Below are 18,888 nucleotides of genomic sequence, written 5' to 3'. Positions count from 1 at the left end.
CTCTTTCAGGTCAGTTCTTTAGCTTTCAAAACATATTCTACCCTTAAACACCATAGCTATCTAAATGACAGAGTTTATCTGACATATATATATTTGATTGGAGTAAGATATTCTTCGTTACAACAATTATCAGTTCCTGAAGGCCAACCCAAATAACACTGTTGTGTACTTTTGAACTTACTATTAGTCTTGTCAAACATTTTAGTACATTACACTATTATCAGAATATAAGATGTGGCTATCTGAATCGAATGTACAGAGAGTATTTTCTTATCACTATAAAAAAAATCATTATGCTACACCTTTGTTAAAACACTTCTTTAAAAATAAACTGTATTTCAACCTTTAAACGGGCAAACATTTTGAAAAATGATGTAAATATTGACAATCTAGAGAAAACCGAGTGAAGATTGTTTACATTAGCTCAAATAATGCCTTCCTGAACAGAACTAACGCATAGAGTCTAACTGTTCTCGGTTTGCTAAGATTAAACCTTGATATTTGAATAGACCTAGGAGTCTTTAAATTGACTTTCATTCATGATATTCAACACCATTCAACTGTGGTGTAATACTTCATTTATTTTTTGGGGTTAAAAGCCAAAAAGATTCAATATGCCTTGAAATGAAGTAGCTTTAGGTGAACTTGTATTCTATATACTTTCCTTCTTAGTGTTATAGATGAAAGTGTTTGACTATCCTTAACATTGTGATGGTAAAGCACGAAGGATTTTAATTTGTAATACATGAATATGTTTGTAAATGTAGCTTAAAACACAATTACAATATTTTACTGAAAGTTCAACTTTGCTTTGTGGGCCCTACATGATGGCCTAGTGTTCACGATGTATATATTACCACAAGCCATCCACTTCTGGGTCGCGAGTTTGAAACCCATGTGGGGTTGTTGCCAGGTACTTATTGCTTGTTGGAGATTTTTCTCAGGGTACTCCGCAGAGTCCTTAAAAGACCCTTGCTGTTAATTAATAGTACAATAAACCACACAGATCTTGGACATCTACATTTACATTAAAATCTGTGAGTGCTTGCAGCCAAACCAATGGTTTTCTTCAAAAGTTAAGCAGTGTTTCAAACTTTTTGCTGCATTCAAAAGTATACACAGCCTTTTTACATCAACATCTATTAACCAAGTTAGTACAAACATTTATAAAACAGTTCTATATCTTGAAACTATGTCAGTTATTAAGCGGTTATTTAAAACAACTTTTCAAGATACATGTTTGACGTTACTTGCAACATGATACTGCAAAGTTGTCACCAATTATTTTTCTTAAAGTTTAATTGCTTGTCAGTAGTGTGGGTAATAAGAACAATTATTACTTGGGTAACATGCATGTATTTGACATATTGAAGCTGAAATTGGCTGAAATAAAAATATTGATATGTATACATGCACTGAAATCACACAATTGATTTTGAGGTGTGGGGTACACAGTTATTTGTCTAATAACTGTGATTGATAGTCGTTATAGATTTAGGTACAGCTAATCCTCAGAGCTCCCACAAATATCACCCCTATCAATCTCTTTCATGCCGACAAATACATTACATGTTGGCTTTTTGGAATCCAAAAGGATTAAAGCACCAGTGGAAGACATTTTCACAGGGAAATTGTCAGGTGTTGAATTAAATCAAATTAATCTTTGTCACAGCCTTCCCACTGTATGACACAAGGTCCTTATACCACACAAGACATTTCTAGGCTGGTGGTCTGTAGCGAAGGTGAAAATCGATCTTGTAGATTTCGGGTGTGATCAATTTCAAAACATAATCTAAAGAGAAAGTTGTTTTATTTGTCAAGATAAAAATTGTCTATATAAAAAATGTAATGTTTTGTTTGATCCTATTAATAGCCAGGGTTATTTAAACACATGCTAGTTTTGGGAGGTGAAAGAAAACCAGAGTGCTCAGAGAAAATTTCTGACTTGCGGTCAGTACCAGGGAAATGCTGCACATGGGTTTTGAACTTGTGACTCAGAGGTGGAGGATTAGTGATAATAGATAGGGACATCTTAAGCCCTCACCCACTACACCCCTGAATTCAATGAAAGGCCATTTAAGGGTTAGGACTATAGCCTCAGTTGAGCCAGTGAGTTTGTGAACTTTATAGACTAGTAATTAACCTTAACTGAAGACCAAATTTGATTTGTTGTGGGTTTATGGGTTTACTTAGTTTAATGTCCTATTAACAGCCAGGGTCATGTGCCAGGTTGGTTGGTGGATGAAAGTAGAAGTACCAGGCAAAAAACCACAGACCAGCAGTCAGTACCTGGCAATTACCCCACTTGGAATTCAAACTTGTGACCAAGAGGTGGAGGGCTTTTGGTTATATGTCGAGACATCTTAACCACTCAGCCACCGGGACCCTTATAAATATGATTGGGATTACTGGGTGCTGCAATTGAATTGAAGACCAGTACTTAATTTCAGTTATATCACTATATCAATAGGCCAACTGTAGATTTCATGTAGATGAAGATAGATAATTAAGGTTTAAGTTATATAGGTGAATTGAGGTAAAGAAATATTTCATATTCAATGTCCCATAAAAATAATAAGTAAACACTATCATTACATATGGTATCTGGATTGTCCGACAACTTTTACAATCTTCTGAAGGAAGATTGATTTTCGACAATTATTGATGAAATGTCAACACTATAGATGGTCGCGTTGATAGCTTACTGCACGTTTACTTAGTCTCCTGCATGCTTAAAGTTAAGGGGGTTGTCGAGGACATATCAGTTTGGCTTTGATATCAGACAAGGATTTCATGTATTAACACAGGTATTTGTCTAGAAAACATCAAGTTAATGTGTTTTTTGGGCTACTTCAAAATCTGTTGAATTTCATTTAGAGAGCACTTTTAAAACGTTTTTTGGGACCTTTTTTTTAAGTTTTTAATTTACTTGATATGTAAGGTCCCTTTGATGCAAAATAACATTTTAGGAAAATATAGAAAGTCCTGTGGGGTTCGCTAAACTTGTATACTCATAATTGTTTTAATGTGTCTTTTTCAACATGATCTACCCCCACCCCCACAACCCACACCCACCCCCATCCCAACCCTCTACATTCACTCTACTTACACACAACCCATCAGGAAAAGAGTGAAGAAATAAAAGAAATACAGGTAGGAGACATTATGTTTAGAAAGTGGGTGGGTAAACGTTGTACCGTTAGGGTGTGAGGGTGCATACTTACCTGTCAGGTAGAAAATACAGGTGGTACGGCTCCGGTTACAGACGTGTGTACAATTGCTGTTTTGGTTATAATTGTTAACCACTGGAAGGTACACCAACGCATGCAAATTTTTACCTCATAGTGACATCAGTTTTTTATATGAAAAATGGACTTTTTAACGTTTATATATAAAAAGCTCTGATGGAGCCTATTTTTAAAGTGATCTTTTCCTAATAATTTACCCTTTCATTGTTCTTATTAACCTCTTCAAAACTTCTTTAAAAAATTTGTAACTAATTTAGCTACTTTTATCATGCCAACATACACTCGTTTAGTCTGGAGGCTGCGGTGGCCGAGGGATTAAGGTATTCTAACAAAATCACTTCAAAGTCCTCCATGTCAGGTTTACAAGTTGGAAACCCATGTGGGGCAGTTGCCAGGTACTGACCGCTAGTTGGTGGTTTTTCTCGGAGTACTCCGGATTTCCTCCACTTTATGAACCTAGCACGTCCTTTAAGTGACCATGACTGTTGATGGGACATTACCAGAAAAATAAGTTAATTAAGCTTAGGCAGAGCCATGCATCTATTTAGGCAAACAGTTATGTGGTAAAAATTAAAATATTGAAAATGGATTTGAAGTAAAAAATAATCTTATAAGAACCAAACTTTTAGTTGATGTCATATTTTTGCGCTTAGATATAAACTTTCAGTGAATATCTGATATGATGTAGTCACCAGCTACAACAAGAAGACCTTGACCTTGACCCTTCCAGGTGGAAGCGGGAGCTAGGACAGCCATGAGGCCGTCTGCTTCTTTACCGTATTCTCCCCCAGCTACTGTACCATCCTGTGATCTCGGACTATACCAATTCGTATTAAATACAACTGTATTTTTGTACCTTTAATTATTAATGATCTGCCGGCACTGCTTGATGGGTGTCTTGTACTTTGTGGGAAAGTCTGACGATTATATGCCCTCTACCCCTCTTCTGATTTTCTTGTGACCTCCAACTACATCTCAGGCTAAAACTGACACTAATATATTCAATAATATTGACAGAAAATACAGAGACATGAAATATGAATGATATTGTGTTGTTTATCATTGAATGGCCAGATCCAGTCTAATAATATACTGATTTTGGATCAATGAACTGGTTTTGTGTTATTTTGTTTTAGAAAATCTAAATTTGGTTTGGTTGGTTTGTGTCCTATTCCGTCTTTGCATATTACAGAGTTATCTGCCCTTGCAGGTAGGTATCAATTGTTATGTCATTATTTTGTGAGCGCAATTCGCATCATTTTCTCTGAAAAGTATGACGTTTCGCTCGAAAACAAATGACGTCACAATCAATACCTACCCGCAAGGGCAGATAACTCTGTAATATGCAAATACGGAATAGCAACCTGGGTTGTTTAAGAATATGTAAAGTTTGAATAATGAAGAAAAGCCAAAGTTCCAAGAGAAAAAACCTTCAACCCGGAGCCATTATTTAACATGGACCTCAAACTTATATAGCCCAGATTAAAAGCTGCTGGTACAATTTTTCAGACAATTTCTAACAACTTTTCAACTTTTTCGATAGACATATAGAGCAGTTCATTCATATGTGACTCAGAATAATATAAGTTTTTCAGTTATTTCAGTTATTGTTTTTGGGTGCCAAGGGCAGAGAAAAAGAGTCAAGGATTGAACTTAATGTTAAAGGGGAAGATTAAGGGTAGTGTTATGGGTTACAAAGGGTAAATAAAAAATATCAAGGATTGAACTTTATGTTAAAAAGGATGATTAATGGTGACCTAGGGTATTAAATATTTGAATGATGACTAGCTGTTATCTTTGTAGAGGTATATGACCCCTCTATATAAAACCCACAGATGCAGTAACTTACCATAAGATCTACCAATATAAGTGTACTTGGGTTGTCGAATTTCCAATAGGAAGGAAAGCCTATCAGTTTATGAGCTATTCTCCCACCTGTATGTTGATCTAGTGTAAGGTAATAAGCTTATTCACACAGGTATGTATTGGCTATTTATAACAGTCATAATTCAATATCACATCCTTCTGTGTGAAAAGTATGGTTAGATTGATACAGACAATTATAAATTGACAATCTCGTATAAAAGATCGCGGATCGTCTAAAATTCCACGAGATCAATTTCAGTAATCCTGAAATAGGCTGGGTATAATACAAGTTTTAAAATTTCACTAGATTTGTATCCGGGTTGATTTATATTCTGTATTTCAAAGTGAATTCTTCAGAAACTCGATAGCAGAGGTCAAGCTTTCGCCAGGTGAAAAAGTGAAATGTCAATATTTGTTGTGAAGGACTGAATGTGATCGTTTATCTCCTATAGCTACCATGGACGTTAGAACCAAAAACTCAAGTTATATAGTGTTGTGGTGGATAGACTGAAAATCTATTCCAACCATAGTTAACTTGCTTTTACATATATAAAAGGAAATTATATATTTTGTCACAGTTTATCATAGTAAAGATTCATACAGGTTAAAAAACAATGAATCAACAGAAAAAATGTTCAGGTTGTCCGAACCAGTTTTATTTCATATTTAATTAGAGTTCTGTTAGATATTCAGTTCATTTAGAAAAGTTGGTAAGTACCCTAATGGTCATTCGAGGGCGAATTTTAAAAGTATTTTTCATATTTGTTATGTCACATATGCAACCTGATTTCATAATTTGATGTGGAGGCAGGGCTATAACGAGACTACTGGTCTGGGTCACACATTGGTGACAAAGTAGCTCAAACGGTAGAGCATCCAGCTAGTACTAGTGTTTAGAGATCCAAGGTCCAAAACCCGGTCATTTTCTCATCTTCTGCAACATTTATATCTGAAGGACGTTTCTATAGTTTTGCTGATCGTTGATATTTCAGACTGACAGTCACATGGCACCTGTGATCACCTATATCTGTTATGAACAGATCTTTGTGGGAAAGAATCAATCTGGCTCGATATATATTATATATTAAACCCTTCAACCCAGACAATACTGGCTACTGTTTAAGATTACAGAGGTGTAAGGAAATAATCAATGATTAAATAATGGCCTTTTTAAAACGAATCTTTTGATTCTAAAATATATTTGCTGAACAAACAAAGCAAATGAATAGTGTTATTGTTTTTCAATGAATATCCAATATTCTTTGTTGATTATCTCCCTTTGTTCTTTGTTGATTATCTCCCTTGTTCTCTATCCTTTTATTCTCATTGTTCTTTTATCTCTATCATCTGTCTAGCTTATCATACTTGTAAAGTACTTAATTATTATCTTTCTTGTTTAGAAATGTTGATCATTTAATATGTCAAATTTCCTATAAATCAAATAAGATGAAAATTGGTCCAGGCCCTGATTTATTAAAACAACACCCAATTTTTAATGTCTAAAACTGGCTTACGTCAAAAATTTTCATATAAGTTACACAAGGAGAAATACTTGCATTTTGACCTAAGTCTGCACTTTTGTTTTGAGAAATAAGAGCCAAATTAACTTCTGACCATTATTATTTGATGGAAATTTTCAGTAATTAATAATATGGCAAATTATTATATATGTTAAGAGGCTAATCAGACTAACAAGTTCATTGGAATGAGTCAAGGAGTGGAGATTAAGCCTAGACTTTCTATAAGTACAGATTAGTATATAACTTTTATATAATTAACTATTATAAGTAGGTTTTTGACACATTTGTGTTGGTGGTGAAAAACAAAGGTGTGTACTACAAGGCTAACTCCAGGCTTCATTATGACCTTGATTTAAATAATTAAATCGTTACAAAACATAATCTTATTTGAATAATTGTACTTTTATAAGAATTATATTACTCTTGAAAACTGAAGATTTGGGCTTTATCAGGTGAGACCGGTAGAAGAAAATATGAAATTATCACATACTCTGTTTTGTTGTAATTTAACTATTATCTTTATTCTTACCACTTTCTCGATAGCCTTCAAGTATCCAAGTTTGGATATTGGAACCTACAGGACCAAAAACAGAAAATGAAATAATTTTTTAATTAACCTTACTTGTTATATAAAAAAGAATTAAGTTCCTGTGTCCTGTGATACCCTTACCGATATATCTGAGTTTTTATTTTTCGTCTAAGACCCAACATTCCTTGGCATTTATACCAAAGTGATAAGACTATTAGTACTGTTTGGCTTTTATTCTCTGATCCCAGTTAACCTCTATTTTACTGTTTACATCTGGGCTGTGTCGGGCTTAATCCCGTGTTTTCTTTGGGAATTAGGTGACAGAAAAACCTTTTAAACCATTTAAGATTAATATACTTTAAATATTCCATTCTTGCTTGTTTAAATCTTTTAACCATTTTTAATTTGAAAGAATTCGGTCCGACACGCTGATCCAATATAAAAGATCACTGTTGCCTCAGGGCGGAGTATTAATCATAATTTTTTCCTCGGCAGATCTTACTGATCGGGCAAACAACATTTCCCAATTGTTCTTTGTTATCGTTTATTGATTATCACATTTACAGATTGATCCCAGCCATTGGGATGTCAATTTACTATATGTTTCTGTCGATAATAATTCTGTGCAGTTAAAAGTTCTACTCAAAACCTATTAGGATTTTTTAGAAATACATAAGGGGCCATTATGTAAAAGTAATGAAGGTGTTCGCCATTCGACTACCAGTCCTTAATCTCTGGCTTGGAATTTTATGGCTCAAATTGGACAGGTTTTAGGTACTGGTCTAAAAGGTCTGAAGGAGAATTCAGTGAAGTTAATTCTGCCTCTTAAAATATTGCATCAAACTATCGTTCTGCATCCCATATGAAAAAAAAAATAAAGAAAAATATTGACATGTTCCACAGTATATTGTAAAATTCCTATATTGTATTCAATAGGATATAACAGATTTTATTAGAAAAGTTTTTTTATACCCCCCACAATACTGGAATCAAGTTGTCCCTAGGTCCGTCTGTCTGTCTGTAGACACAACTTTGTCCGACAAATTCTTCCAAAACTGCTTCACAGATCTAAATAAAATTTGGTACACAGAACCCTGACATCAGTCATCCACTCTGGTGATAGTTCAAGTTTTTACAGACAAGATTGTCCATCTAAAAAGTTACATTGCTTACTGAGATCAACTATAAGAGCGATTTCACTATTTCTATATAAAGGGTGTTTTTCCCAACTTGTGCGGGTTTGGGTTCAGCCTACAAGATGTAGCTACCACCAATTTGTACTTTGAAATTGATAACAAAAAGATATGCTATTATTGTTGACCAGATTTGAAATTTTTATCTGTTCCAGGAACCCTGTCACAGAGCTACACAGCCAGTTCCCACCATCACAGTTCGGGAGGAGCTCGAGGAGAGGAAGCGACAAGATTTAGCTCTGTCAGTGTAGACGACAGCGTAGACAGTGGACGTCCCTCGTCACCCCCATTTATACACGACATGCCAGTACTGCAGGAGGCTCAGTCACAAGGTTAGTTTCATATGTCTCTTGGATTACTCATTCACCCCTAAAGACACATTTAAACTCTTCTAAATCAAAGACCAGACCAGTCCATTATGAGATTTCAGGGGTGAATGAGTTATTAGTGTAGAAAATAAAAGGGACATAATTTATACAGTCCATCATCTCACTCAGTTGTACATAACATGAATGTCCAGTGACTATTTAGGATGGATTTGAGAGGAAATAAAATTAGGTCATTCACTTTGTTTTCCCAATATCATGTGAATATTTTCCTTAATAAAGAGAAAAAGGCTCAGAAATATATATATTACAAGAAAGAATAAACATAGCATTTTCCCAATTCAAATGCTACAGGCCCCTGAAATAATATCTAGTATGATCATGCAGAATAGAAGTGGAGATAACTCTTACAACATATTTCATTTTCACTGCTTCATGAATAGTGTTCCAAAGAGATTCTAAAAAAGGAATTTTCCAGGCTTGTAATTTTTTCTAGTCATATTGCACCTCAGATATGATTGACAATTTGTCAGCTGTCTATCAAACTGCTGGATATACTGTATCGCATATAACTTTTGCATATTGCATTGTGTATGCTCCGACATTGAGTGGATACATGTGCATTGTTTGATAACATCTTGCAATCAGATAAATACAAGAATTTTTTTTTTACAGAGGATGAATCAGATGATGACTCGGGTGGAGTTGATGATGACGAGTTACGAATGGCAACAGGATATGATGACATGACCTTGTCAGTCCTGAAGGTCATCTTCCCGCCATTTTACTACTCCACCCACGGGTTATCACGACCCTGCACCCCAACAGAGGATGACAAACCGAGGTAAAAACAGATAAATACTCCAAATGATCTGCTCTTTTTCATAAATTTCTCCATTTTTGTCCAATCTGAAGGAAAAATTCAAGTGATGTAAAATATTTTACCATATATAGATTGTATCCATTATAATTTTAAAAGACTGAAATCAAGACAGAGTTATTTCAAATCTTTTACCAAGAATATGAAACAAGGATATGATGAAAATTCTTGTTTTTTGACAATTTATTCTATTGTATTTTCTGTAACCTATTCCCTACCGAAACTTAAAAATGAACTCTTCCAGCCTTTGAATTGGAGAGGTCATTTAAGTCTTCAGGGGTGTATAAGTTAAATATATAGTAATCATGTGGAATGATAAACAGGTGTCACCATTTGATTTTTTCTTCCCATAGGTACTATCAGTTAGTGGAAAAGGCTATTGACAACTACATGGTGTCGCCCGTATCCAAGGAAACCATACAGGGAATCTATAACTTTGTCCCCAAGGAGCTACGTTTGTCCGTACCAGCGGCCTGTAAACATTTTCTTAAGGTAACCAATTAAAATGAACGGAAAACTCAGTGGGACTAATTCATGTACCATGTGATACCTGATAACGTTTTATGGTACTATTGTTTCTATTGGTGATGGAATTTTGTTTAAAGATGATATCCCGCGCTAACATCACTCCACAGGAAGATTACAAATACAAAGAGTTATGTTCCATCACCATTGGAGATGAGATACTTGTCCCGCACAAACGTTATCGGGTATCACGTGGTATGTGAATAAGTCCCATTAAATTTACTTTATAAAAAATTGAGATTTCATCTTATTTCTTTCAAGCTTGCTGTGCATAATAAGTATGACTTTAACATACCTTTATTTTTGCAAGCTTTATCAACAGACAAATGGGGTCTGTAATCTATGTCTGAAGTTATCTGAGCTAAAGAATAGGCATGCCATGCTACCAATGTGTAGTAATGTTTATGAGTATGGTTTAAAAGATCGGGACAGAGTGTTGAAGTATCAAAGATGGACTGCCATTAAAATTTTGCTGCTTTTAAAGTATGGTTCTCCTATATTATGCATAAAAATATTTCTGTTTTAGGAAATGGATGACGATAGGAAGTACGCCATTAAGAAAGCTATCCTCGACTATATACTGCTGGATCCTAAGGAACAACAGAGACTGGGCGTCTGGATGCCAGAGAAAGTAAGGATAGCTTAACTGGATAACTAGGACAGGATTAGGTTTGGGAAATTGTCAATGATAACTTAAATATGTTACTTACATAAAATATTGTTTGAGGTGACAGAAAACATTAATTACTGTATTTGACCCACTTAGCGCCCAGGTTGTTTAAAAAAAAATGAAAAAGTGCTTAATAAGACAAAATAATTGCAAACCTATACAATTTTAATAGTTTTGGTCTTATGCCTGGGCATTGAAATGAGGCCTCAAAAAGGGGTAGGGGCTATTAATTTATAGGCACATGGGTGATTATTGGGTCGTATATGGTATTATCTTGTAGATTATTAGCTAAAACATTTAATGCTCCCCAAATTGCTTTCTTCTATAAGAAAAAAATGTTACATTATTCTTGAAATTCTTACAATTGAAGAGAATTGCAATCCTTTAGATATCAGAAAGGGAAGATTATTACCAGTTATTTGTTACATTTTATAATTATATCAATGTTATGTTGTTGTCATAACTTCGAGACTATACACCGTTCTTTTTTTACAGCCGTCAAACTCTGCGGGCAGAGAGGTTTTTCCATGGCATCAGACAGTCCTAGAGCGACGAGATTTCATGAGGAGAGATTTATACATCACACATCCCATAATGTACACTATTCTGTACCACTTCGAATCAAAGTATGTCAACAATGAGATCTGATATCCGAACTTTACTGTTAATCTGAATATTTAGGCATAACCAATATTTTTTGTTGGGTCAAAACTTTTAAAAATATTGTGATTAAGGTTGTAGTATGCTTGAAATAACACATAATCATTAAGAAATGTACTGCTTTTAAGTGAATTAGTTCTTATCCAAAGCAACTGTAGATCGTACTTGATTTTTTCAAATACTCGAAGGCATACGCCAAGGAGATGCTGTTTAGCGACTTTTTTTTAACCATACAGAGGATACATACCTTTATTTTTTTAAACAAAATTGATATCTACTTATGAAGTGTACGCTGCTGATAGTTAAGCTATAATTGAAAATGAAAAATTTAATTCAATAATGTACTCATGATTTGAATTAAACAAATTATGTGTTTAGTTTGAATTGCCTCCCTTAAATATTTTTTTCCAACTGACTCATATAGGGTAACTGAATTGAATTATCTCCCTTTAATAGATATGGATCATTTAGACTGATTGACCTACCAGGCTTGAGGAAAATTATGCCTGTTACCATGGAAACGTTTCTGAAGCATGTGCAGAATTCAAGTACTTCAGGAGCAACGCTATTACGTAACCAATGGTTACAGGAATGTTGTGATTTGGTGGACAGTCAACGGGACGAAGTAGAGAGGTGGATGCCCCAAGATGACCCTGTATGTTGAATGCTTGAAGAGTTTTATAGTGAAGTCAACTCATTCACCCCTAAAGACACATTGGACTCTTCTAATTCAAGGACTAGAACATTCCATTGTTAAATTCTAGGGATGTTTGCATTAATACCATAGTTTTAAGATAGTAAAATGAGAACAGATAAGTCCCAGCTTTCTGTGTTTGTTATGTCATAAAGTCCAACCAAAACTATTACCATCACAATCGCTGGAAGGTAGGCTGATCAAACTCAAAACAGCGTCATTTTACTACATTCAAACCCCCATGATCCTATTTTAATGATAATGTTAAACCTCAGAAAATACCAGTGGGAGAGGATAGAAAATGCTTCATGATTGTATGAGATATTTCTATTATCTCAAAATTAGAAATGAACCATACAAGACCATATCAACTGTATTTACTTTCCATTGTGTGCAATTTGCTTTTGCGAATTTCATGATCCAAATAAATTCGCGAAGGTTTATCTATGCAAACTAACATCTACATCATTGATACTGATAGGAATTTCCAGTCATACTTTCAAATCTGCGAATATAAATCTTTGCAAATTTGTTTTGAAATAGAAAATCGTGAAAGTAAGTAGCTGCGAAAGAAAGTTGGTATACAATAGTTTTAGGCTACTGATAGAACTAAGTGATACTTGCAGGTAAGGGAAACTTGTTGAAAACAGAAGTGATCTTAAGTATCGAGATTTAAAAAAATACATTTTTGGTAATTGCTGAATGAAGAACACCAATAATGTATGTACCTGTACAGAAACTATTACTGATCACTATCATGTTACAGGGTCTACGGATGGTGAAGATGGACCACTTCTTCGCCAGTGTGTCCTCTCTTATGTCCAATCTACTGAGGTCGTGTGTGACAAACTCTGTCCTTGACCTTGTTGACCTTGTGGAAAAGTATTACGAGGGCAACAAGTACGAGGGTGTGTACAACATTATGGAAGGGCTGGCCCTGCCACAGAAGATGCATCCTGTTAAATTCTTTATGGTAAGTAATGTATGGGGGAATTTGAATCAGTTATCAGATCTAGAGTTATCTACCCTTGTAGGTATAGGTATGAATTAATTGTGACATGTTTTTATGAGCACAACAATATATTTTTCAGAGAAAGCAATATGGGCTTTTCTCATGAAATAATGACATCGCAGTCATTGAAGGGCAGATAACTCTGTAATATGCATAGATTGAATGAAATAATTGAAGGCCTAGCCTGCTGTGGTTGGACAAATATATCCTGTCAAATAATCTTTATACTTAATGGAATCCAATCTATCAGATTTGAAATTGTTAAATACCATGAAAATGAAAATTTCATTAAATTTAATATAAATGAAAATATCTTTTACAAATTTGATTGTGCACTGTCAATCCATTGGTTAAAACTTTGTGAAACTTTTTTGTTATTTACTTGATCAGGAGGAAGATGAGGCTCATGCCAGTCTCAAGTTTAAGCCACCGTTCCCGGACGTCTGTGACTTTTTCTGCCTCATTATCGACCTAATGGTGACCAGCGTACAGGAACTTCCGTGTATAAACAACCTGCTCTTCCAGGCGTACGAGGACCCTGAAAATCAGACCATCTCCACTGTACTTATAGAGGAGGAGATTGTTGTCACATCAAAGGAACGTATCCGAACAGTTATCAAGGCTAACGAGTTTGGACCAACCAGGTATGGATGGAAGTTCAGTGCTTAACATTACCATTGACAAATATTTAGATCAACAAGAAGCAAGCTTGGATTACCGTGGAATTTACAAATGAAAGTCTGAAATATATGCTACATATTCGATTTTGGACAAAGCAAAATACAAAAAAAATTTAGTAGAAAAAAAAAAAATTTAAAAAGAAAGAATTTGGGAAAAGGAGGGTGGGGAAATATATGCTTTTAATTTGATCTGATTTCAAATTTGAATATTTGTATATAGCTAAATCCAGTATTTTCGATTAAAAATATGTTGATGATGAAATTCCCCTATTATTCTTATGAATTTCTGTTATTGAGATAAAACTTATTTTTCTAGTTTTAGAAATATGTGCCCATTAAATGAAGATATTGTTCTTTGCTCTAACCCTGGTTTATTTTATATTACAGCTACAAGGCTGTGTATGAGCCCTACAAGTACCTGTTGTCAGTGGAAATGGTACAGAAAATACAGAAGTTTGTTGGCCGTGAGCGTCCCCTCAGGGAATACGTGAAGGAAATAGAGATACTGAAGAAAAAGGCTTCGGAAATCGGGTCTCTTCCTGTATTCATCCCGATGCATTTCTTTCTTCTGGACTGTAATCACATTAATAAGGTTTGTAAACAATCCAAAAGGTTCTCAGAAAACAATTTTTAATTTTTATGAGAAACTTGTAAATCAGCAAAAGCAATAGAAAAAAATTGTTGATCATTTTTGTCGAAAACCAGAAAAGAACTTTTTCATAAAATACTTCTATTTGTCAAGATCTATGAGGGCTATGAGGAGTCACTTTTATCAAAGACATTGTTACTATTACATATGTACTGTTTAATATCCAAACCACGTCTTTTTGAATTGTTGTAATATACCAAAGCCAATGTGTAAAATCTAACTTTACAAAAGTTGATGTTCTTAAAGAATAACACCATCAATACTGAAGGTTCAAAGCAACTTATAACTGTTGCTGTTCATCTGACATGCTGTGCCACCTCACAAACAAGAACCTCTCCATCATAAACACCAAAGCAGATTTCAACTGAATTGAAATATATTACATGTATATGTATTCCTTCTTTGCATATTACAGAATTAGCTCCCTTGCGGGTAGGTATCGATTGTTATGTCATTATTTTATGAGCACTATTCAAGCTGTTTTCTCCAAAAAGTATGAAGTTACGCTAGCAAACACATGACGTCACAATCAATACCTACCTGCAAGGGCAGATAACTCTGTAATATGCAAATTCAGAATATAAATATTGATGTTTGATTATTTCAGTGGTTGATCGACAGAGCACGTTATCTCATAGAGATCCTTGTCACCAACATCATGGATACCAGCCACAAATTCAACCGAGGAATTTGTAAACAGTATGACACCATCGTCAAAAGTGTGGCCATGCAGGCAGAGAACACAGAAGAGCTCGTTAAACTTAAGAATTATGTAGAAAGTCTCAAGTGTGGCGAACTCTTAGAACTCAAGGTTGGTACCAATTATTAACATCAAACTTAAGATGTTTAAATGAAATTTCAGAACATTAATGGGATGCTTGATGAAACCAATAAAATATAATGCATAAAGTGTTAGCCAAGAAATATAATTGAAAAAGAAGTTAAATAAAGAAACAAAGTAATATTCATATTTTCTGTCTGCATTTAATCAAAATTTGAAGCCTGAAAAAGGAGGTAAAAGACACATCAAAGGGTTCGATGCGGTGATTGTTTATTTTCTTTGAGTCCAGATATTATAATTTACCGGTAGTTTATATTTATATTTGAATATCAGCTAGATGAATGTATGCATGAAAAAGTTATAAAAGTATAGGAAAAGAGCAAGACGTCATCCTAAGGATGAAAATACCATGGACATTTCATTACAAATTATTTATCATTTAAGAATTAATTGTGTTTCAGGATAAACAAGAGGTTGCGGCTGGTAACCTGATGTTCCTGTTGGAGTATACATATCTACCCAAAGACGACATCATCCTAAATAACAGCACCTTCTCCTGGGCCGACCGCATCGTACCAATCATTACCAACACGTAAGTTAAGGTCACAGGGTCAAGGTCATCATTCATCTTGTTTGTGGCAAAGGTCAAAGTATTCCTCATATTAACCATGGTCAAAGGTTAAATAAATCATTGTGTAATTATTCAAGGTTATTCAAGGTTAAATCAAAATCTATTTCAGCAAAAAAAATATTAATGGTCATTGCATGATCAGGAACTGAAATAATCCAACTTAGTGATACATGCCCTGTGGGCCTCTTGTAATTATACAAAATATCTTATATTCATCTTAATGTTTTTTTACAGTGAAAACAAACTACAAAGAGAACATGACATCTATTGCCAAAAGTTACGGGACAAGAAGAAGAATTTCCAGAACCAGTTGGACGAGACGGCCAAACAGGTGGCGTCATTCGCTCACCGTGACCGAATGTCGGAGGCGGAGAATTACGTACAGGACCTCCGTGATATAGAACAGAGACTAGAGGGATTCCTTGAGGAGGTTAGATACAGGATTGGTTTTGAAAAATGTTTTCTTTCCTTCAGGTTCCGAAGTAAAAAGTCATTGGTTTGACGTCGTAAAGTACCAATTCCAAGGACCAGATCTTTCGCCAAATATCATATGAGTTGTTCTGTAGACATAACTTTGTGCCACGAACTCCTCCTTAACTACTCGACAGATTTTGATAAAATTTGGTACACAGAACCCTGACATAAAGGGGAGTTAAGTAAAATACATAGGGTGCAGCAGGAGTTGTCCACTCTGTGGACAGTTCCAGTTTTACTTTATCTTGTTCCACATCATCATAGTCAGTGTTCAATGGTGTCCATTTCAATTAGTCTTTCAAAAATATTTGTACCATGATAAATCTTCACCCAGTATGTCTAGATTTTGTACATTTGTTGTCATGTTTGTCATGTACAATAACTCCAATGTTTAACACATACATACATTTCATCCTATCATCCTACGATTGATATTCGCCTGCTCTCCGAAAACAAAATACAAAAAACGTCCCAAATGAAAATCTCGGTTTTCATCTGCTTTGTATTTTATGTTCGGACAGAAAGCGAAGATTAACCGAGAGGAACAGTTATTGGAACTGGAGAGCGTTACCCCATACAACCAGATACAGGATATCATGGTCGCCCGTGAGCCGTACGAGAAACTCTGGAATACCGCCGTAACCTTCCACAAGGAGCACGATAAGTGGATGAACGGACCCCTCCTGGAGGTTAATGCTGAGGTGGTGGAGGAAGAGGTTTGTTGTCATCCCATTGTAATAAATGGACTCTTCTCACATGTTACAACATTTCAGGTCATTCATTAAGAAAAGTCTTGCTCAGCTCTGGATATTTTAGCAAGTGAAATTAAAGATAAGAGTATATTAAATGACTTATTACCAATTAAAAAAAAATAGACCAATTACTCATTGACCCCTGATGATAGATTTGAACTATTCCAAAACTAAAGTTGGATCAGTTTCATTATGAAATTTCAGGGGTGAAAGAAATAACCAAACGATTTTGAACAGTCACCCCACAGATACTAGCGTTGAGAATGACCAGAATTCCAGAAATAGTATTAATTCTGGCTTAATTAGGGTGATGTTATATCTAATGGGATGTATAATAAAGAATTCTCATGAGTTCAAAATTTTAATTTTGAAAATGAGAGTAAAACTTGTGAGAAATATATACATTTTTTTACCTATACATGTATAACTATAAAATAAACATGTGAAGTCATACTGGGGAATGATATTAGTGTCTATCGCCAGTCTAATAATCCCTGTGGTTTTGAATTCAGGAGAACTGAGTGTATTTTACAGCAGATTTTTTGTATTTTTGATGACTTTGATTATCATCATGTATTGAATGTTGGAACTCTCTCATCACTGTTGAAAATTGAGTTAAAGTCCTCAGTTTTTTGAGATCCGTCCAAACATAATTTTTTTGAAGATTTTATGAAATCAGTATTTTTCATCAATGCATGTATACATATTGTCTATAGGTACAAACGCTATGGAGAACAGCCTACAAGCTCACCAAGCAGTTTGCTCACCCAGATTTCAAAGGACCGATGCGTGCTTCCATCTCTATCAAATCAAAGCTTGAAAAGTTCAAGATCAACATGCCTCTGATCAATGCGCTGTGTAATCCAGGCATCAAGAAACGTCACTGGGACATGATGAACGAAAAGGTAGCCTAAATTAAGGCATCGGAAATGTCAGCAAATCATAAATATTGGTGCTATTTAAAGATGCTCCACCGCCGAATTTGCAATCAGTACTTCATTCCATATAGGACATATTGACATGGAATTTTTTCTGGACGCAATTTATTATTTTTGATATTTTGATCTTGAAGAAAAATAAGAAGCTCAATTTTTTCAGTGATGGTAATGGTGTAAAGTAAGTAACTTTTGTAACTGAAGAAAAATACTAATTTGTCTGCTCCTGTTTTTTAAAGAGAAAAAATTATCATTTGTCAGCGGTGGAGCATCTTCAATGATATGTATGTCATCATGTGCTTTTAGATTAAGTCTTTTCCATTGCACAGTCAATCTTCAGGAATTTTGGATCTTTCTCTACCAAATTATTTATTTAGCAAGATGACAATTGATTTTATGCATATTTTCCACACATTGTGCATATTAAATTTAAAGCTGTATTATCAATTACTATAATACTCGTATCTGAAATATCAGTAATTGTAACAATAAACATATTGCAGTAAAATCAACATTCATTGGAGATTTTTAAAATAAAATCTTAGTTTATGAAATATAGAAATCATCATGATACTTACAATATTTACTTTTCTACTCTAGGTTGGGTTTAACATGGCACCATCAGAAGAAACGCCTCTGATTGAAGTCCTACAGATGGAGCTAGATAAATACCTGGACGTTCTCATGGAGATCAGCTCACAAGCCAGCAAAGAGTTTGCCCTCGAAAAGGTACACCTACACTGGTTAACAATATTCTCCACCGATTTCAAAGATTGGAAATTATTTGCTAATTAAACGAACTGCATTGACACTATGATCTTTGATTAAGTTATTATTTTTAATGTTTTTTGGACATTTTAACA

At 34.7% G+C, this 18,888-nt stretch overlaps 1 protein-coding gene across 7 annotated transcripts in view; it reads left to right on the top strand.

The window, feature by feature from the left end:
• The window catches only part of LOC138335940 (dynein axonemal heavy chain 3-like), a 120,058-nt gene that overhangs the window by 34,107 nt on the left and 67,063 nt on the right, over positions 1–18,888 (top strand). For all 7 annotated transcript variants that reach the window (XM_069285145.1, XM_069285143.1, XM_069285142.1 and 4 more), the window contains 15 exons: positions 8,512–8,688; positions 9,358–9,526; positions 9,916–10,054; positions 10,614–10,718; positions 11,253–11,383; positions 11,874–12,072; positions 12,878–13,084; positions 13,514–13,767; positions 14,191–14,395; positions 15,060–15,263; positions 15,695–15,825; positions 16,099–16,294; positions 16,860–17,054; positions 17,807–17,995; positions 18,626–18,754. In XM_069285145.1, coding sequence (XP_069141246.1) covers positions 8,512–8,688; positions 9,358–9,526; positions 9,916–10,054; positions 10,614–10,718; positions 11,253–11,383; positions 11,874–12,072; positions 12,878–13,084; positions 13,514–13,767; positions 14,191–14,395; positions 15,060–15,263; positions 15,695–15,825; positions 16,099–16,294; positions 16,860–17,054; positions 17,807–17,995; positions 18,626–18,754 — 2,630 coding nt within the window. The remainder of the gene's footprint in view (positions 1–8,511; positions 8,689–9,357; positions 9,527–9,915; positions 10,055–10,613; positions 10,719–11,252; positions 11,384–11,873; positions 12,073–12,877; positions 13,085–13,513; positions 13,768–14,190; positions 14,396–15,059; positions 15,264–15,694; positions 15,826–16,098; positions 16,295–16,859; positions 17,055–17,806; positions 17,996–18,625; positions 18,755–18,888) is intronic.

The sequence above is a fragment of the Argopecten irradians genome, chromosome 12 (assembly GCF_041381155.1).
Source record: "Argopecten irradians isolate NY chromosome 12, Ai_NY, whole genome shotgun sequence".
Lineage (NCBI taxonomy): Eukaryota > Metazoa > Mollusca > Bivalvia > Pectinida > Pectinidae > Argopecten > Argopecten irradians.
The sequence above is the reverse complement of the archived record's forward strand: the minus strand, read 5'-3'. Positions and strand labels throughout refer to the sequence as shown.